We start from the raw sequence: 20,518 nt of genomic DNA, 5'->3' as shown, positions 1-20,518 counted from the left end.
TAGCCCCAGTTACACCAGTTCTGTCTGCAGGAATGGGCAAAATGCCCCCCCAACTATTATGAGAAGCTTGTGGAATGATACCCAAAACACTTGACCTAAGTCATACAGTTATAAAGGGCAATTCTGCCAAATATTAAGGATATGTATGTACATTTCTGAATTTGAAGTGATAAACAAATCTTCTCTCATTTCTTTTGGAAAATAGAAATAATGTTGGTAACTCTAGCTAATCTGATCCAAGATAGGTTTAGGTTTGATGTCAGACTGTGAGAAAAATAGGTTATGTGTTTTTTTTATACAGTGCATGTAAATGTCTGGCTTCAGCTGTATTTATTTAAGCCATATGCATAACTTTGACTCTGAGTTCTTCACAGAAAAGACACAGTAAACTAAAACTTCCAGAACAATTTAAGTTGTAAACATAAATTTTTTACCCATATTGAGATTATTGAAACTTCTCACCAGCGCTCTATTATATATTTGTGACTGGCCCAAATGCTGCTCACATATTTCTTGTTTTTGTTTATACCCAACACCCCCTCCAGCAAGCAGTTTGACTTAAAAACCTGACACTTTTAGTATACAGCTCATCAGAGTAACCAAGCACACAAAATTATCAAAAGAGATTTATCTAAGTGTTTCACCTCTGGTCGGGCTCAGTGGGTAAAATCACACAGATTATCCTGAGCGACTCCCCTGCTCCTCGAGGGGCACCCAAAGGACGAGAGAGAGAGAGAGAGAGAAAGGGGCAAAGAAACGGGGAGAAAAATCTGGAGTATGAGCTCAACAAAAGAGACGAGGGAAGGCTGAAAGCAGGCCCGTTGAACAGGAATAGGGCACCTCTTTGAAAAAGGCCAGCCATGAATCATGCTGCTGTTACTCACCACTTATTATGGACATTCTGTACTAGCTGGGCTCATTCTCTCCACCACCATTCACAAAATGTCACATGTAGTGGAAACGGCGCAAAGAAGGGTTCTGTGGCTGACCAGCCCTGTTGCAACCGTGAGCCCTAACCCCCCCCCCCCCCCCATCCCCCTCCTGGCTAGCTCTGCATTTTGTTATCGTAAACCTTCTGTATAAGATGGAAAAAGGGAGGGAGGTTTATAGGGAAACAGATAGTGGGCTGAAAACAGACAATAAACTCACTGGAAAAACTGAACTAAAAATAAGTAAAATTTTCTTAAATTGACTGTATCTGTCCTTGATTTGAGCGGGATAAAAAGGATTATCTGCCAATGGAACAAGATTTTTGCACTTAAAACTCATCTCCGTCATCTTATTTCAAGTGTAGGATATCTAATTATCTTATTTTAGGGGTCAAAATACTCATTCCATTGGCAGATAATCTTTTTTACCTGCTCAAATCTAGGAAAAACACACAATTTTAAGAACATTTTACTAATTTATAGGTCAGTTTTTGCAGTGCTGACGCATGGCATCAATGAAGAAATTAGGAAAAGGCCACACAACTGGTTTTTATTTGCATTGTACTCTATATTGTTACAATCGTCTTCAAATAAAATCACTTCTTTACGTTTCTATTTACGTGGCTTTAAACACATATTTTGGCATTTTTAAAACTTTTGCTTTTAATTAGTTATACTTAATCCCAGTACCCGGAATAGGGAAATGTATAAAGTTGTCAAATGTATAAGTTGTCAAAGACTGATGGTGTTTGGAATGCTGAATTTTTGTCACAATGTCCTGCCAATACAAAAGGGGTGATAGCAAAGTCTACCAGCAGGAATTTGAGTCCATGAAGGGAAGACATGAGGATTTATCCAGTGAGGAAGAGAAAGTCAGGATAAATCTCTGACAAACCTAAAACCATAGCTCCCAACCCAGAGATTTGAAAGCACTCTGTGTAGAGTCTCATCTTGCTATGATTCACCAAATATCCAAAACAGCGGTGACAAAACCTGTAATTCGAAACATATTAGCAAGCCATGCAGTGTCCAGGGTTGGGGAGTGTCACACAAACCCAGTGAGGATTTAACTGCATTACAGTAATTTGGCTTTCAAATATTAGCCTTAGGGCACCGTCTGTCACACAACTCAAACTCTTGTTTTTTTGTTTCTCACCATGCTCTTTGACCCCACAAAGTCACTTTAAGCTGATGCTACACATGCAGTGGATGGAGAGGAAGTTATAATGCCAACATAGAGCTGCAGTGAGATGCTTTCTCCTCCATTTAGCTCAGATAGATATTCAAGAAGATGTGAAATGAAGCTAATTGTCATGACTAAAGACGCAGAAGGTTTTGTTTGGAGAGAGTGGTTGTTGATTTTCCCTGATCTGTGGACATTGGTAGATGCTGACACAGGACGCCTAAAAAGTAAAAACCACGGTAAAATGAAGTATTTTCTTACTTGATCAGCTTTATGATCATAAACAACACTTGTGTTCACATAGTGACTTGGCTCCGGACTCCATGATGAGTTGTCCTCTTTCCTCAAGTTTGGGCTTGTTCTCTTCCTTAAATTCAAGATTCAAATTGTTTCATAATCCTGGGGCTAAAGGTCTATCCAGTGAAGAGAAAGTTTTTTTTTTGTCTTTGATTTTTTTTTGCTGGTGAGAAGTCCATCCTCCATGTTTCCTGCACAGATGGTCTTTATTGCAAAAGGGCTCACTGCATCCTTTATTCTGTGTCACCTATAAACGTTTTCCAGTTGCCATGCCGTCATCTGTGTGTGGCAGTGCCTTCATGTTGAAGTGTCGTTGCAAAAAAAGTCTCTTTTTGTTGCAGAAAAGTGTGTTTTAAAGTTACTTGCAAACAAAGAAAAGGCTCTTCCTGTGTTTTTGTTTTACACATTTGGCTCTAAAGTAAGATGAAATATGCTCTTTTAATGAGAACAAATACCATGGAAATATCTGTGCATGTTGGGCTTCTGCCACAGAAACGGCTGAGGCAGCGGTCCCCCAACCCTTCTCCTCGTGTCCGTCACCGGGTCCCTCTGCATGGCCTTGTTGGCTCGTGGAGCCGGTTGGCACGGAGCAGCTCGGGCTTTACCTCAGCTGGGAGGAGTCCCGAGCTTTATGGCCAGTGGGAGAGATGTGATCCCGAGAGCTAAGGTTGTGCTAGCTGGTCCTGTCTGGTCAGGTCTAGCCCACTTTTGGCGGCAGTCGAGCTGTCTAGCATGGCTGGGCTTGGCAGCACCGGGGATCAGAAGATCGCCACCACCTGCCAGCAGTCAGGGTCCCTCCATATGCTTAGTGGTGCACATCGTTGCCAGATTGCATGAACCGTGTCACATCCAGTATTTCTACTGAAGGAGCTTCCCCCCCTGATAAAACCATTACAAAACGGCAACTGTGTCCGGATGATCTGAGTCTGTTAGAGCTTGTTTTATTGTCAGTGTATGTGCAATTCACCCTGCTAGCTGGATATTGAGTCCTGGCAGTGTTGAGCATTTTGGATGCTTATCTTGTGTGCATTTGCCAGCTCAGATTCAGTGGTAACATTATGCTGTATCGTATCAGCAAATATGAAGCTGCTGATCCCCCTTTGACCTCTAATGTCAAACTCGATTTGTCAGCCACAGTCATCGCTGAGAGACCGTCAGTGTGTGAATGTGTGTGTGTGTGTTTGTGTGTGTGTTTGTGTACCTGTCTGACTGACTGATCTGTGGCACATTCTGAACAGCTGAAGAGCTAATGGTCCAGCTGGAGACAGATGGCCTCTCGATAACACTATACCCCCAAGCCAATACTCACACTCTATCACTCTCTCGCTCCGACACACACACACACACACACACACACACACACACACACACTTGCATGAATCTATGCATGCACACACACGCCTTGGATGGGGTACATTGTTAATCCATTACAAGACCAGAGGAAACACATTTCTCAATATGAGTTTAATGTTTCAAAGCAATTTTCAACAATCTTTTGCCAACGTTTGGTGGCAGCTTAGGTTTCGTGCAAACACAAGGTAATAACAAAAGCTAATAGTTTCACTTTTTCTTGACTTTTCTTAAATGACGTTTTCAGATTTCCGTGTCTTTGCTCTAATAGAAGAGATTGTTAATCGCTTTTGATATTTCTTTTGGTAGTTAAAAAAAAACCTGTCTATCCTAACCGTCTAATTTAAAGAACTAACAACATTTTATTTTTATGTTTTTTCCCCAATATTGATCCCACAAGTTGTTTCCTAAAAATGGTTGGGTTATACACCCATTACATTACTGCATATCTGCCATAGAATTCAAATACTAAAGAAATTTACACAGGTTTATTAAAATAACACTCCAGCATTATGGTCCCATGCAGTCCCATCGTGGTGTAGTAGATTAAAACTGTGTTTTAAAGCCCCGGCTGCACCAGGAAGTGTGTCCGGCGTAAAAACTCTGCAAAGTCTGTGTACAAGTTGTAATGATTTGCTGTGGTGAACCCTGAACAAGGGAACAGCTGAAAGGACTCCCAGGTATGGTCCTACTCATTCGTCTCTGTAGCACACAGAACATAATCTGCAGCTAAACCAGGTTGCTATGAATTTTTTTTGGAATATGTCAAATAATTCTGCTGCCTGAGCAACACAACTCTGAGATGCCACATACATCGCACAAACATGCATCTGCTACACAATTAGTGCAAACGCTACACAAAAGTCAAAGTATTTACCTAAGGTTTACAAAGCACATTCTAAGGCTTTGGGACTCTAAATACACTGAGAGCCAAAAATACTGAACAGCGGTGAACCATCCAAGGAGTGAGCTACCATAATTACTCCAAAATTGCATTTCGCAAATCATGTGGGAGGTAACAAGAACCAAGAACAAAATCCATAGCACTGCAGGGACTCAGCTGCCGCAGTTGAAGTTAGTGGTCAACAAGAAAGGCTCTGGGCAAAAATGGCCTCTATGGGACAGTTTCAAAGTGAAAGAAAAGACCGTATAGAACACAAAATCCTGTCCAACATTTAAAAAATAGATATCCTGGATGGGTTCTTCTTTGTTGAAGTGTTTAGTCTCTTCTCCAAGAGACGTCTTCAGTCTGTAGCAGGTAAACGCAGCCTTACAAGGTATTGTGGAGAAGGTACAGTAAAAAAGACATCTTGATGATCCCTATGATTATAGGGAAATATTATATGGACTGATGTGACTAAAGTGTAACTTTATGGAAGGTGTACATCTTGTTACAACTAAGATAAAACTAACAACATTCCATAAAAAGAGTATCATGCAGAAAGCCACACATGGCTATAGTGTGATGGTCTGGAGCTGCTTTGACGCTGCAGGACCTGCACAGCTTGCTGTAATTGCGCTCTACCAGAAAGTCTTGACGTTCATGACCATCTGCTAAAGCATGTTTGGGTTATTCAGAAGGACAATGATCTAGAGAAGTGTTTTTTTCAACCCTGGTCCTCATGCTGCACTGCCCTGTGAAGAAAGAATCTGGAAAACTTACTATCACCAACCCTCGATGGGTGTCGTTGTCGCCAAAGATGACACAATCAGCTGTTACATTTGGGGCGCAATTAATTTCTCACATAGGGCCAGGTGGGTTTGGATATCTCTTTTTGCTTAGCAAATTAAGTAGTGATAAAACTTCATTTTGGATTTACTGATTAGATTAAATTAGATTCAACTTTATTGTCATTACACAGGTACAGGTACAAGGCAACAAAATGCAGTTTAGGTCTAACCAGAAGTGCAACAGCAGCAAGTGCAGGATAAACAGTGGTTCCATATGTACAGGACAGTTATTACTGAATAAATATAGAGATTGATACTATTATAAACAGAATTTTACTGATAGATTTGTCCTATGAGTATAATATATAGATAACTAGTATTGTGAACTAAATTTACAGCTGGATATGTACCAAATATAATATACAGGTGGATATTACTATGAGTAGAGTTTTACAGATATGTACAATAGCATAATATACAGATGATTATTATAACAGAGTTTACATGTACTATGAATATATATGGCTATTACTATAGGCAGAATTGTGAGCATGTTATACAGGTGGCTATTACTATAAAATGTATAAATAAAGTTTGGAGAGAAGCTATTTAAATTAAAGTAGAGTGGAAGGTAATTGCATATTACAGTTAAAGTACGGTATTGCAATACAGTATTGCGATTGGTTAGATAAAAAAAAAATTGTGACAATCTGAGACATTTAACGGCAACGAAAAAGGCAAATAGAGAAGATGTCTAAAAGGGGGCATATATATATTTTCTCAGCACTATGGAGATTCTTAGCCGGTCGGGACTTTATAACCGATTGTTTTGTCAAAGTGTGAATGTATAATACAGCTAGCACTAGGTGGTTGATAACTATAATTGCTATCTGTCTTCCAGTGCGAACTAAAGCCATGATCACAACCTACTGACATCAATATTATGCAGCATCATTTTGCCATCCCATCAGTGGAGCCTGAGCAGGTCATACTATGGTTCAAAATGGCGGCTCGAGGGTTTCGTTAAAAATGCCCAGCCTCCATCCCAACAGCATGAATCCAGCATTAGGTTTAGAAAAAAACAACCCAGCAGTATTTCACGTGCTCCTCTGTGGTGGTAAATGTAGGAAATGATGTCTGTCCCGGCTCTCCAATGAGAGCATGTGTCAGTCCCAGGCTTTTTGCTCTGAGGTCATCCCGGCTCACAGATGGAAAGGAGCTGATGACAAACGCCTCGCTTCGATGCTTCTGCCACCTCTGAGAAGTTGCTGCTGTAACACTTTTCTTACACCGAGACGAAAAAGGGATGATGCATCTTCCTCTTGAGGTTTTCCTTCTTTAAGGATGACAGCAGAGCAGTCGTAAGCTCATAGCAGCCGTTTCGTGTTGCATCAGCCTGTCTGCGGGCCGCAGACCCACAGAGACCAGCTCTCAGAAATTTCATTACCTCATTAAATCACTCTCAAATCCTATCCATATTCAAAGATTTACTCATCGCCAATACAGCCGTGCTGAATGCTGTTCGCTAAGCAGCCTTTGCCTCAAGCATTTATCACTACCTCGATAGTGATTAGGCGTATCTAATTCTAAAATGGGGGTTGTTGCTAGTTAACCTCTGTGAGCACATTAATTGCTGTGCTGTGTTTTTCAATTTCAGAATTTCTTCCTGGCACTGTTTTAAAGAGTATGTGCGAGGCAGCAGCTTGGGATGGTGGCGAGGGAGGCAGGTGGAGATGATATTGGTTATACAGTCTCCAACATATGGGCCTGTCGTGTCCCATGTGTACATACCTGCCTCCGCTGCTGTCATCTAATTATGCAGAGCAAACAAAGCTATCGGCCTTCTGGTGCAAGCCTGCTTCCCTGGGTTTTGATAGTTGCACACCCAATGGACGTCCTCAAATGATTGGCTTTTGTCATAAAATGCCTGACGTTAATTCCCAAAACAAATTTTTTTTTTATGTAGTTGTAACCTATGTTGGTGGTGTTTTAGCTGTGGACCTGTGTTTTTTATTCACTGTGCTTCTGCTTAACAGCTAAGTTGGCCTCACGCCTAAAGAGGAGCCAGGCATCTGCATGTAATGAATGCGGGACGTGAAATGAAATGTCATTGTTTGTTGTTGAACTGAACTCAAGTGAATCTGATCTCCTTGGTAAAGAGACAAAATAAAATAAAGGTGGTGCTGTTGGTGTTTGGTAGTTTAAAAAAAAAAAAAAAAAGTCCCACTCATTTTCTTTGTGCTCTGCATTAAAACTTGAAAAGTAGTTGTTTATTGAAATAATAAAATGAGAACAAAGATGTATACATTAAAGCACAGCATTTTTATTTCCACCAATAAATGCAATGAAGCTCTTATTATTTATGTATTTGAAATAAAAAAAAAGCCCATATGCAGCCTGTTATGAATATTAAAAATGATGAGACAGCTGAAATGAATAAAAAAGGCCTTCAGGTCAGTCGTAAGTGAACTTCAAATGAAAAGACGGTGTCTCTATTGAACCCTTTATTTACAATGGAGACAATATTATTTCCATATAAAAAGCATTAGAATTAGATTAATGAAATTAGTTGTTTGGATATAATTCATTTAGACATTAAAATTGTCTAAAAATATCTAAGTGTGACCAAAAGGGGAAAAGGTAAAGGTGATCTGGTAGGTTGTTTCAAGTCTGAATTAAGTCTGCAAGTAGCTTTAACCAGTCAAGTTTGGGTCTCATGTTTTCCTCAAACAGCTAATGACGCTCGCTGACATACAAGTACCCGGGGAAAAGTATTTGTTGATTAAAAACATTGATGCCGCTGAATTATAGTTGACCTTATGATTTTCGATTGATCCTTAGTTTCAAAACTCAAATTGTGTGAGAATCTGTGATCACTCCTGATTTTGCAAGTCCATATGATGCTGTTTTCCCTCGCAGTCTAAAGCTGTCCTGATGCCATAAGTAATTTAAACGTTCTCTGAATGTTTTATGTTTTTTACATAAATAATTAAAGTATTCAGAACAGGATTTTGATATAATAATAAATCGTTTTCAGCTTGGAACATAAGTTTCTTTTAATTCAGTTCAGATGAATACAAGATTGGATGCTGTGAATCCATCTTTACCATCATTATTAGTCAGTGGTGCTGTATGTATCTTTTTTATTAATGTATGCAAATTGTTTACAGTGCTGTGAAAAAAAATATTTGACCCCTTAGAAGAATCTTCTTTTTCCTTTTAGTCAGACAAATGTTAATGTTAGACAAAGTTAAGATAGGAAAATACAAAGAACAATGTGGCTTTATGTGAGGAAGAATTTGTACCTGTTTTTAAAATTACGACAATACACATTTTTGGAAAAGCGGAGTTCATATTTTAATGGACACACACACAGGTCTGATTACCCTCAGACCCATAGTAATCACTTAAATAGAAACTGTCCAACAGCATCAAGTAGGGCAAATGATCTCGAAAAGAAAGACATCCTCACTATCAAGAAGAGAAAACATTAAACAGCGGCGGATCCTTCTCAGGCATAGCCAGCCTACCAAAATGAATTCAAGAGAGCCTTTATGATTCAACCAGGAGGTCACAAAAGTACCCAGAACAGTGGGGGTTCTAGACCAAACTTAGCAGGTCAACATTTCATCGTTTAATATATTAAGTAAGCCAAAGAGCCAATTGTGGCTCTGGAACTGCAGGTTGCAGACCCCGGATCTTTTCTCAATACAGCGGGAGCTGAACGTGAAACAGCTTAATTTTTAATTATTGTTATTTTTTCATATTTATTTTTTAATTATTTTGTTATTTTATTATTGGGTAAAAACATAAACGAAAAAAATACAACTGATCCAAATGACCAGTCAGTCGCGGTATCTTTGTCAGCATTTATCATCCTAAGAAATTTAATATCATGTTTTTAGCACACGGGCCATAACAGGGGCCAGGACCAGTTCTACAGGGGCACAGGCCCCTGTTGGCCCCTGTCTAGAACCGTCTCTGACCCAGAACAACATCCAAAGCACTGCAAGCCGCAAAAGAAACAGAATTGAAGGTTTTGGAGTGGTCGAGTTGAAGTATGGATTTGAGTCTCACTAGAAATCTGTGACATAATTTTAAAAAGTATATTAATGCAAGAAAGGTTTCAATGTGGTTTAAATAAAACAAGTCTGAAAACAACAGTGGGCCAGAGTTCCTCCTTAATGATGCACTAGATTATGTGCCGTTTATCACTAACTCTTGGTGGGAGTTGTTTCCGCCTAAGGTAAGAAAAGGCAGCAATTAGGATTTCAAATCAGTATTTGAGTTTCTTTCTTTTGTAATTACTCAGATTATCTTTGTCAAAAAAAAAAAAAATTGGAAACTTTTAAGGTTTGTCAAGAAAAGCAAAATAAGCAAGAAGTCTGTAGTGGGCAAATACTCTTCTACAGCACTACATGTCATGTCTGTCACAGTTTACTTAAGTCATGCAAACTGCAGCTGGATAACACATCTAAAAAAGGAAAAAAAAAACACCAATTTAGTACATTTTATTATTGCAATGCTTAATGCTAGAAATAATGTGTGGCTCAGGTCTTTTGCACAGTTTTATCAATTTATCACTGTGGTGAAAACACACAATGACATGCCTTTTCTGCTCATTATTGCTAATGAAAACATCTTGTTTAAAACACGTAGAAATACACTGAATTGCCTATTGTAAGTACATAATGTTTGCTTTCACTTAAACCACTTGCGTTTCTTTGTCACTTTCAGTTCTGCAATTCTTGTTAATATTTCACGAAACAGGTAACTCTATTGATATCTGGCCTATAGTCTTTTTTTTTTTTTTTTTTTTTTTTCTTTTTTTTTTACAGTCAACATACAAAGATGTCCAACTTGACATTGTTAATACCCCTTATTGAATCTGGTACAAAAAGTTAATTAGTAATGTTTAAGAATGACATCACATACTGATATTTAGAGCTCCGGGGGGTTAATTGACACTAATTACATTTGAGCAGCCGGGAAGAATTTGACTACCACACAAAAACACTGTTCAGAGTTACAGTTCAAAGCACTGAAATCCTTTTTAACTTTCTCCCTGCAGGGGTATGTGAGCGGAGGGGTGATCTGAGTCTGTGCAGACTCGTCGATGCTACGCTCCCTCCTGCCACTTCACGTCCTCCTGCTGCAGAGACACCACAGCAGGTCTTCTCAACCCACCAGAGGACCACTCCTGCTTCACCACCCCTCCCACTGGCCCTCGGTGGTGACCTCTCTGTGACTCAAGCAGTGGCACCTTGCCCTTCGTCCAGTGATGCTCAACCCATAGGCCCCCACCTCCAACGTGCTCCCGCATCCCTCCCCCACCCAACTGTAGGCTCCTGGCCCCTAACAGGAGAGCCACAGAAAACGTCCCCTCCACTGGCCATCACCCTCCCACTGTCTGGTACGATGATGGAGCCCGGCACTGTGTCTGCACTGGCAGAAGAGTGTCTTCTCCAGCCGGACCGAACCTGCCTCGGTTGTCTAATCGAAACCCGGGATGCTACGGACCGCAGCTCCGTCCAGAACCCCACAACTAACCCCAACACCAACCCCGACGTGGACCCTGGGCTTAGCGTACGGATAGGGGATGTGAGCCGGGAGGACTTCTCTGACATCAACAACATCAGCATTCAGTGCCTGAGCCATGCAGGAGAGCCAGCGAGCCACTTTGGGGAACAGCTCCTCTCTGACCAGCTACTTAGCTTCCCTCTTCCCAAAGCCCCGGTTGAGGCCAAGAGAACAGAGGAAAATAAAACCGCTGTGGACTGTGATGACCCAGAAGATGATGCCACAGCTAAAAACCTGTATGAGGGGCTGCTGCTGGATAAGGTTAGCGGAGAAGAGGTCCTGCTGGCTAATGCTGGTCAGGACTGGGGCTACTTTGAGTCCTTCATCAGCGAGAGTAAGATGGAGCTGCTGGATCTTTGCTCCAAGAACGAACTATCCGTCAACCTCTTCTCCGAGGAGGATGTCGACAATCTATTCGACGATGAAGACGATGATTCAACGCTAAGCAGTGATGTCTGCTCACTTAAGATTCGCTATGAATCTTTCCAGGACAACATGAGGGAAAAAACAAACGTGCTCCAGGAGGAGACGCAGTTCAACTTCTTCCCCAGTGTGCTGGCCAATTGTGCCAAGAAAGAGGAAGGAGCGCCAATACTGAAGAGGAGCACTGAGGAGATCCAGTCCAAAACTGATGAGCTCATACTGGAGGCGGCACAGGAAGGAAGAGGCGGAGACAGCAGTGGTAGGAGCCCGCTCGACGGCTCCCAAGGCTCCCCAATGTCCGCCTCCAAAGTCAGCTACCTAATAGACTTCAATTCCACCGAGGAGTCTGGAGAGTTCAGCGATGATAGCTCCTGCACCGGCTCCTCCTCAGACACCCTGCAGGAGGGCAAGTTTAAAAAGGGTCACTCAAAGAGATTTCTAAGCCCCTCGAACCCTCTCAACTACGGCCTGCGCTCCAAGAGAAAGGTGCGATACAGCGAAGATTACTTGTACGACGTCGACTCGCTTGAGAGTGAAAAGAATGCCGAGAAAAAGGAGAAAGGTCCCATAGGTCAGAAAGAAGAGGAGGATGTGGACTGGTGCCCGAAAAAACGCAGAAAATCCTGCCGAAAAGAGCCGCCTGTGGTCATCAAGTACATCATCATCAACAGGTTCAAAGGAGAGAGACTCATGTCGGTGAAACTGGGCAAGCTGGACCCTGTGGATGGAACAGTGAGTCTAAATGCTGACACAGTAAGCAAATATGAAACACTGGCTCCTCTGAAGGATTTCTGGCAGGAGAAGCAAAGACAGAGACAGGAACAGCTTAAGCTGGCTGCCAAAGATAAACAGCAACGGGGTATTCATCTAAACGGACGCCACCATCGGCCTTTCAGTTCCAGTCACCCCAAAAGGAAATACAAGATTGCAAACAGGCTTAAGGTTCACAGGATTCAAACTGTGGAGCAATCAGCAACAACACAGGGTTCGCCTCTCTCTGATCAGAGCCATGCAGGTGTCACTAAAGAGGACCCCGCCCCCACGGCAGGAGGAATAATAGCAGCCGCAGGCCTCCCTGTCACATTAGACTCAAGCTCCATAACGCACACAATCACAACCAAGAGCCGCTCTCAGGAGAGGGAGGAGAGGGAGGCGCGGAGACTGGGAGGAAAAGTCAGGATAAGGAAATTCAAAAGTGAAGCCAGGCTGAGGAGCACGAAAATGAAAAAGGCAGAGGGAGAGGAGGGGAGGAGTGTGACAAATGAAACGGATGCCTGTGTCAGTGCGGCACAGATTGAGGAGCCTGCTGCTGGGTTAGAACAGGCAGCCGTTAGTTCAACTACAATCAAACCCCATTTCTCTGACAATGCCACCAATGCTCATGCATCCGAGGAGAAATTTCCCTTTGTCTCCTCCACCTGCTCTCCTGACAAAGCACCTTCCTCAGAGGAGGTGGAGACAAGTGTCCCCGTCATCCCTGGGGGCTACCTGCAGACCCTGTTAGATGCAACAGATTCTTCTGGTGGAGCAGCTATCTCTTATTTCCCCCAGCAGACCTCCAGGCAGCAGTATCCTCTGGGGCTGTCCCTGGAGGAGAAACAGTTTTCCTCTCTGCAGCTTGCCCAGAGCTGCGTGCTCTCGCCCCCCTCTGAGTCGGAGCTCCAGCAGTCTCCTCAGAACTGCCCCAGCTTCCCCCAGATGTGGCACCCGCAGCTCTGTACAAATCACAGCCAGAGCTTTGGGCCTGAGACCCCTGAGACTCCCATCTTACCCAACAACTTCCCAGCTGCTGCTGCTGTGCCCCTGAATGACAGCTTGCCAGTATCTAACTACAGCCAGCTGAGCCCTGAGGCGGACAGGCTGCTTTATGAGAAGAGCTACCTGACTGAGGCGGGGCTTCAGCCTGGGGCAGATCTGCAAGCATGTCAGTCTGCCTGCGTGGAGGGCCAGGTGCAATACCAAAGAGGGTCCCTGTGCACAGACAATGGTAGGCTCATCAGCTATGACTCAGTGGGCTCCCTGTCAGCCTCCTCCAGCAATTACAGCTCTCTCAGCCTCAAGTCTTGTGAACGAGAGGGAGAGGAGGAGGGCCGAGACAGCTTCTTAGCTCATTGCAGCCCCAAAGTGGTGATTCAGCAAAGTGTGGATGCCCTTACCCCACTCAGGGAGTCCTCAGACCTGCTGGATATCTCCAACTTCACTCCTGACAAGTTCAGACACTCATCACTGTCAGAGCTTTCCCCTCCTGAGACCCCCAACCTGTCCCCCCAGGTGGTGGGGCGTGAAATGAAATTGGCAGGGAATGTTGGCGAGTACCAGGACGTTAACGATATGACTATAGACTGCAGTAGGGAGGTGAAGTGGAACTGTGAAGCTATACAGCAACAGGAGCACACAGCAAATGCGTACACGGTGGAGGACGGCCAGTTTCCCCTGCACAACTTCAACAGTCAGGATGTCGGAGGCTTGGAGAAAAAGGAGCTGGGAGAGTTCGACGAACAGACTGGTGCAAAAAACATAAAGTCTAAGAGGAAAGGCAGCTGTAAGCAGACGGCCACGGGGCAAAGCCCAAAGAAGGGCCGGGCTCCCAGAGCTCCCAAGTCAGAAAAGGTCAAGACTCCCAAACAGAACTCTCGGTCGACCAAAAAGATAAAGGCCATGTTAGAGGGCAAGGCGGCAAAGACTCCGGCAGGTGGCGCAGGCCTAAGCGACAGCAACAGCACCGGGGACTGGCCCGGCACCGGCTGGTCAGAGAGTAACAGCCTGGTAGGGGACGACCAGAGAGAATTTGAGGAACCCTCCAATATTCTGTCCAACATTGTCTCTGGCATGGCCGAGGTCCAGCGGTTCATGATGGCCTCCATCGAGCCCTTGTGGAATCCCATGTCCGAGGCCTGCATGCCCTCTGAGGCCAACAGCCTCAACCTAAAGACACTCAAGATTTTAGCTGGAACGGAGGCTGACCTGAAGAAGAAGGGAGCCGTAATAACAGGGGCCGGCAGAGGCAGGAAGGCGGGTGGAAAGGGAGGAAAGAACCAGGCCAAATTCAACCCGTCCCACCCTCTGTTCCCTCAGCTCGCGCTGGGCTGCAACATGTTCGACAAACCCAGCTTTATTAACCCCGGGCCAGCGCACAAAAAGCTCTACCGCCACAAGACCAGTGCAAAGTTCCCTCGGATTGAGACACTGAAAGGGAAGCGAGCTGAGAGAGACCAGAATAAGGACATAGCACTGATGACTTCTTTTGAAAAACTGAGGTAATATTTTGTTATCAGCTGCTGTTGATCCCCTCCTTCTCACTCCTACCCCCACTACCTGCTCAGCCCTCCCACCCAAATATACCTACACTGATGCTATGCCAGAGCTGCATGAGTACTTTGTTTCCCCTGACTACTCCCACTTCCTTTTAACCCCCCCCATCCCCATCCCCTCGAAGAGGAAATGAATATCTGCATGAAAAAACTTCTTGTACTTTGCAAACTACCTATTGAGTGATTGTGTCAAGCTTGATTGAGATTTGAACCAACCATGGCTGCATTTTTTTCTTGCTTTCGTTGTTTCTTGCTTTGTTTGTTCTTCTTTGTAGTTGTTTTTGTTTTACTTTTGTCTGAAAAAAAAAGAGAATAAGCCTTGAAAACAGTTCTGTCGCCTTTTTGAGGAACTTTGTTTTTGTATTTTCTAAGCAGAACTATCCCTCCTGAATTATAGATTTATTTCGCTTTTCCCCTAAAGATGTAGCTATATACACAAATGCATTGAGTGACATCTACGCACCCCACCCCCTCCTCATCTGTTTTTGTATGCAGAATATGGATGTCCTGTTGTTGCTGTCCTTCATACACTGCCTGGCTCATTTCAAGAGAGGAACCTACCATTTATGAGCCCTTTTTAAGAGCGAGACATCTTAAACGCAAAAGATGGGACCATTTTGTATCGATGACATATCAGACATTGTCTTTTTTTTTTCTTTTCCTCCTCAAAGTCGGAATGACTCCCCATTTCCTTTTTTTTTTTTTGAGTGTTTCGTTTACTTCTGGAGTTGAGAAGAACTGGTTATCTAAATTTACATTTTTACACCTTGCAAATTCATAAAAGCTCCACCCTCAGAGTATTTTTGTCAATGTTGTTGTACAGGGACATGCAATATTTGCAAAAAAAGATGATTATAATCTTAAAATCGATGTGCCAAAAGTAACAATGCTGTGTAAATGACCTCTTATATATGTGTGAATATTGGCTGTTCCTCTTTTCTATCCATTGGAATATTAGCTGCTCGGGTTGGAGACTCCTTACAGAGACTTGCAACTACAGGAATTCTTTATTTGAGACTTTTTCTCTCTTCTCCGATGAAAGGCACCAACAGCTGGCAGTGGTACACGGCCACTCACGAAACCAAATCAGAAAGACTCTGAATTCTCCTCGTCTCACTCCCCACCCACCCCCACCCCAACACCCCCACCCCACCCCACCCGCACGCAACTTTCTTTGCCAAATTCAATTTACCTCAACATCGCCTGGCATGGAGAAGCAACAAAAGAGAGGCAAAGGGGGAGCTCCGCTATGAAGGCCACAGTAGAGGAAGGACTGGGTGAAAAGACAGGTTCAAATTATCTTTCTCTGGACCAAGAGGCATGTAGTGTAAATGTCTGAGGGTATTTGGGGCTGCGCCTTACTGAATAGCTGTTTGTACTGGAAATTTAAGTCAGATTATCACTCGTAGAGATTCTGATGCATGCATCAGCCATGAATGGACATTTTTGCAGTTCGTTTTTTTTTTTTTTTTTGTGAACGGGAAAGCAGTTTTCAGTACAAATGGAATCAGTGGTCTTGTAAATGAAGGAAAGCATGACTTTGCATTCGCTCCTCATAGAAACTTTTATTTCTGTCTTACTAGGGAAGGTAATTTAAACAGAAACTCTTCTTAACATTCCCATGCAGTTTTTTTTTAATTAACATTGCCTTACTTTATAAGTTGCACTTCTGGTGTCGCATATCATTTTGATTCATTTTATCGTGTCAAACTTTTGCTTCTTTTCTTGTTTTATTTACAATCTTAATTTTGTTTTCACATGGTTTACCTGTAATTTCAGTCTATGAAAAAAAAATAATATTGTGACCAGTAGACATGGGCCGGTATGAGATTCTCACAGAATAATAATCTTGGTGATGCATTTTTACTGTATCACAGAATTTACACAAACACTCGAAAGAAAAAAGTAAACCATTATTTCTTTTTAATTCATTTAAACAAAACAAAACAATTATAACTATTGCTGCTAAAATAACATATTTAATATTACAATAATAACAATGTTATCTAGTCTGACATTGTCTATTGTCATTTTGACACCCAAAGGAATAATATAAATACGAGCAACAGTTAGCTGTAGTTTCCACATGCTTATTAGTACAATGTTAAACTATTTCATAGTTTTACTCCTTATAGAGTAACAAAGGTATAACAATATTAGTTGGTCAATTAGTCAGGTTGTCTGCTCATGCAGCTAGCCTGGAGCCTGCTGCTTTGCATAGAGGCTGAGCGCACCTTGCCAACTCAAGGTTTTAAACAGGGTTACGTTAAAGGGACAATTAGATTTTTATTAGCTAATGTGTAGAGTTTTTATCAGCAATAGTTACCTGTATCAGAAAGATGTCGCATCACAGGGAGTTTGTAACATAAAAAAAATCCTCAGAGCAAAGATGGGCTTCTAGCTAGTGGGACGAACCCCCAGTCTTAGCGGGATTTAAAAACCTAAAATTACTCAGAATGGGATAAAGAACTGTATTTGTATTTTTTTTTATCTGACTTTGTATTGCTTTTCCTGCAATACAAACAAGTTAAGATGCAACTGTCATTGTGTGTAGCTTTTGTGATGGATCCAAGTGCAGACAGAGTAGCAAACACTGGATTTTAATAAAAGGAACAACAAGCATGAGGAGCGCAAACGGAGAACAGGGCAGAGTGACTGTATTATTAAAGAACTTTATTAGTAAATATTAAAGGTCTACTCTTTAGCAACAAGCCATTGCTGGGTTAGTCTCTGTTTTCTCTCTTGAACGTCTGTGCTGCTATGCCACAGTTACAATCGTTGCGTCAGCTAACTTTGTCAGTCAGCCTTGATCAGCTGCCACTCTGTTCTAGGTCTACTAAGAGTGGAGTCAGTTTTTGGGTCTTGCAAACAAGTTGTCATTTGTGCAACGGGATTGCAGATCGTACCATTCTGTGCTTTTCTGGGTATTTAGAAAATGTTCTCAGCTGCTCAGACATACTGACCCAGCAGCCTCCGCAAAACAAACTTAAGCTTTAGTTGTATTTGTGGCTTATCTTGCATTGTGTCCTACAGATAGACATGTTTTCACTTTGAATTGTTATAAATTGCTAAATGAAGAGTCCCCTGACTAACTTTTGGCCTGTCTGAGGATTTCTTAACATTTTCTTACTAACTGTGATAGGAAATCTGTCTAATACAGGTAAGGTCTCTATTACAGATAGCGACTTGACAGACCCTCTTTTTAAAAACCCTCAACTATTCAAATAATAAGGGTGGCCGGTGACACTCCTCTAGTTTTACACTATCTTCGTTTTGCACAAGAATCGTTTCCAAACTGCCAAATTTGTCTTTTTGTAGGACTGGGAAATGGTGTTGCAGCCTTTCAGCCAGCTGACAGCCAATGTGCAGCAACAGGTGGAGAAGGGGCAGCGCAGCGCTGCATTACTCCAGCTAAAGAACACTCCTATTACACTGGCACTTTCTGTATCATCGTATTAACAAGACTTTAAATTGTAGTATTAGTATGACAGAAATTATTAAGTAGTTCTTGGCACTGAAACATTTTAAAACCCTTGGTCTACCTTGATATTGGGAACCGGCCCATGCCTACGTACTGACTAGTAATGTATGACCATCAATGGGAAGAAACAACTTAATTCACCTATTTCTCAGCCAACATTTTGACTTTATTGAGCGGCGGAAACACAAGTGTGTTACGAAAGGCCGCATTCGTTGAAGATGAAGTTCTGGTTATGCACACAATCTGCTTCAACTGATGCAGAAACCGATGAAGAAGCGAAAGGCTGCCCTTCGTAACACATCTATGTGTTTTCTACATGTTTAAGTCAAAATGTCTGCCATTTATCCACTCCTCATTGTCATCGACTTTGGGCTCATTTACTACCTCAGAGCACCAAGCTAAAGTTTATAAAGCAACCTTATAATAGACCTAACAATCATATTTAATAAGCGATAAAATCTTTACAGGTTACTCAAATAAATTGCATTCAGGACTAGTGCAAAGCCAATCAAACTGTTGTAGAGTATCTTTTACACATATCTACTGAAGCAAGGCCTATATTTTTTCTGTTTTGAACAATATTATAATTTTGAACACAGCAGTAATTAGATGAGACTGCATGGAAAGGTACGGGCAAACTGATTGATTGATTTGAAAACAGGCTTTGTCACATTGAATATGGCAACTCTGACACACAGGTTATAGAAATTGATTGCTTGCATATGGCAAGGATCATAATCAATCTTTTTGTGTCTCTTTTTTTCCTCTTTTCTCTGTCATGATGCTTTGTTTATTTTCTATAGTGTATCAGGGTTAGGACCAAGACAAGCTGCTGATGGGAAGCTTCATATGGGCCGAAGGCCCATTTAGTCTGCCTTCTCTCATTTCTGCCTATTGTCAAATTGAATGTACTTCTCTGAGTTCATCTAAATTTTATTTAGAAAATTTACTTCTGTTCTTTATTTTTTTAATTGTTTCTAAAATGTGCCACTGTTGAGCTGCCTCATGTTAATGGTGCTAAGAAAGCTGAAAAATTCCTTTCTTTAATGTTTGGGTTTGACTTTTTTTTCCCAGCATTATCAAAAAAACAACAAAAAAAAGAATTAAAAAGAAATGCAAAACAGATTAGGTACCTAACCCTGTTTATGAATGTATATTACGATGTTATGTTATGTTTGATGTATTCACTTCATGATTCTTTGACACTGATTGGAATTACTTTTGCTCTTTTCATTAAAAGATTACCGAGCTTTATATATACTGTCTAGAGTTGTTACCAGAAGGAATCTTAATGAACTCTTGACACTACAAAATCTTGTATATTTTTTGTGTGCCAATTTGTAACATATTTTGTAAGTGTATATTTTTCTTAGAAAGTGCTGTGAAGTATTTGTGTGTGTGAGTAACCTTTTATGCGCCTCTGTGGGCAGTGGAAAGGATATACGACGACACGTTTCTGGTTTTAAAAACCAAAATATGAAAGTATCAACAGAAAAACTAGAAATATTTACATTTTGTTGGGAGTTTTGTAATAAGATCATGATCTTGTTGTGAGAGTGTTGTGTTACTGTGCAAAACACAAATAAGCAAAGAAAAAAAAACATGAAAACTTGGGGAAAAAATATAATTTGTGAACAATTTGCTGTTTTATAGATTTTCATGTAAATTATTTGAGTATTATTTTGTTTTTTTTGTTTTGTTGTAACTGTTGCAAAGGTTTTAAATATTTGTGATCAAGCCTGTATGGTGATAATGTAATATTGGTAACTTGCTGAGTTTTGTAATAATGTTTATGGAGTAAATATACAAATTAAAATAAGATTTTGAATGCTGCTTTCTGAAGAGAGTTGGATTGTGTTTTTTACTGCCCGCACTTTGGCTAAATATTATCAATTTACAATTAAGACAAATATTTAGCAACTTCTCTATGAACAAATTAGACTAATTTAAGGTAATATTTGGAAATGTCGATAGTAATAATGATATGTCTTATGGTATATCAAAAATGTTTGATAATTAGATGTTGCATGTGATAATTCTTAGTATAATTAGATATTCTGAGTGAAGATGTGAGGAATAAAATGTATGTCCTCCTGTTACCCTGCAGTTTATCAAAATCCAGGAAGTCATCTGAGATTGATTTTAATGCGTTGCCATTCTGCACAAAGTATGTAACCTAATGTCCTCATTCTAAGTGATAGGCAGGATGCTCTAACTACTCATTGACTGCACAGGCATAAAAAGCAACAGAACGCTTGTTTCAGACACCATTGACATCCAAATTTTTAATCTT

The 20,518-nt window shown here is 41.5% G+C and overlaps 1 protein-coding gene across 3 annotated transcripts in view; it reads left to right on the top strand.

The window, feature by feature from the left end:
* The window catches only part of nexmifb (neurite extension and migration factor b), a 114,333-nt gene extending 94,269 nt beyond the window's left edge, over positions 1-20,064 (top strand). For 2 of the 3 annotated variants that reach the window (XM_036127703.1, XM_012855280.3), the window contains exon 3: positions 10,502-20,064. In XM_036127703.1, coding sequence (XP_035983596.1) covers positions 10,502-14,694 — 4,193 coding nt within the window. In that variant the 3' untranslated portion in view covers positions 14,695-20,064. The remainder of the gene's footprint in view (positions 1-10,501) is intronic. The other variant, XM_021312206.2, reaches the window with a different exon arrangement.
* Positions 20,065-20,518: the final 454 nt, after the last annotated feature.

This window comes from Fundulus heteroclitus, chromosome 23, assembly GCF_011125445.2.
Source record: "Fundulus heteroclitus isolate FHET01 chromosome 23, MU-UCD_Fhet_4.1, whole genome shotgun sequence".
Lineage (NCBI taxonomy): Eukaryota > Metazoa > Chordata > Actinopteri > Cyprinodontiformes > Fundulidae > Fundulus > Fundulus heteroclitus.
Note: the sequence above shows the minus strand (reverse complement) of the source record. Positions and strands in the feature narration are given on the sequence as shown.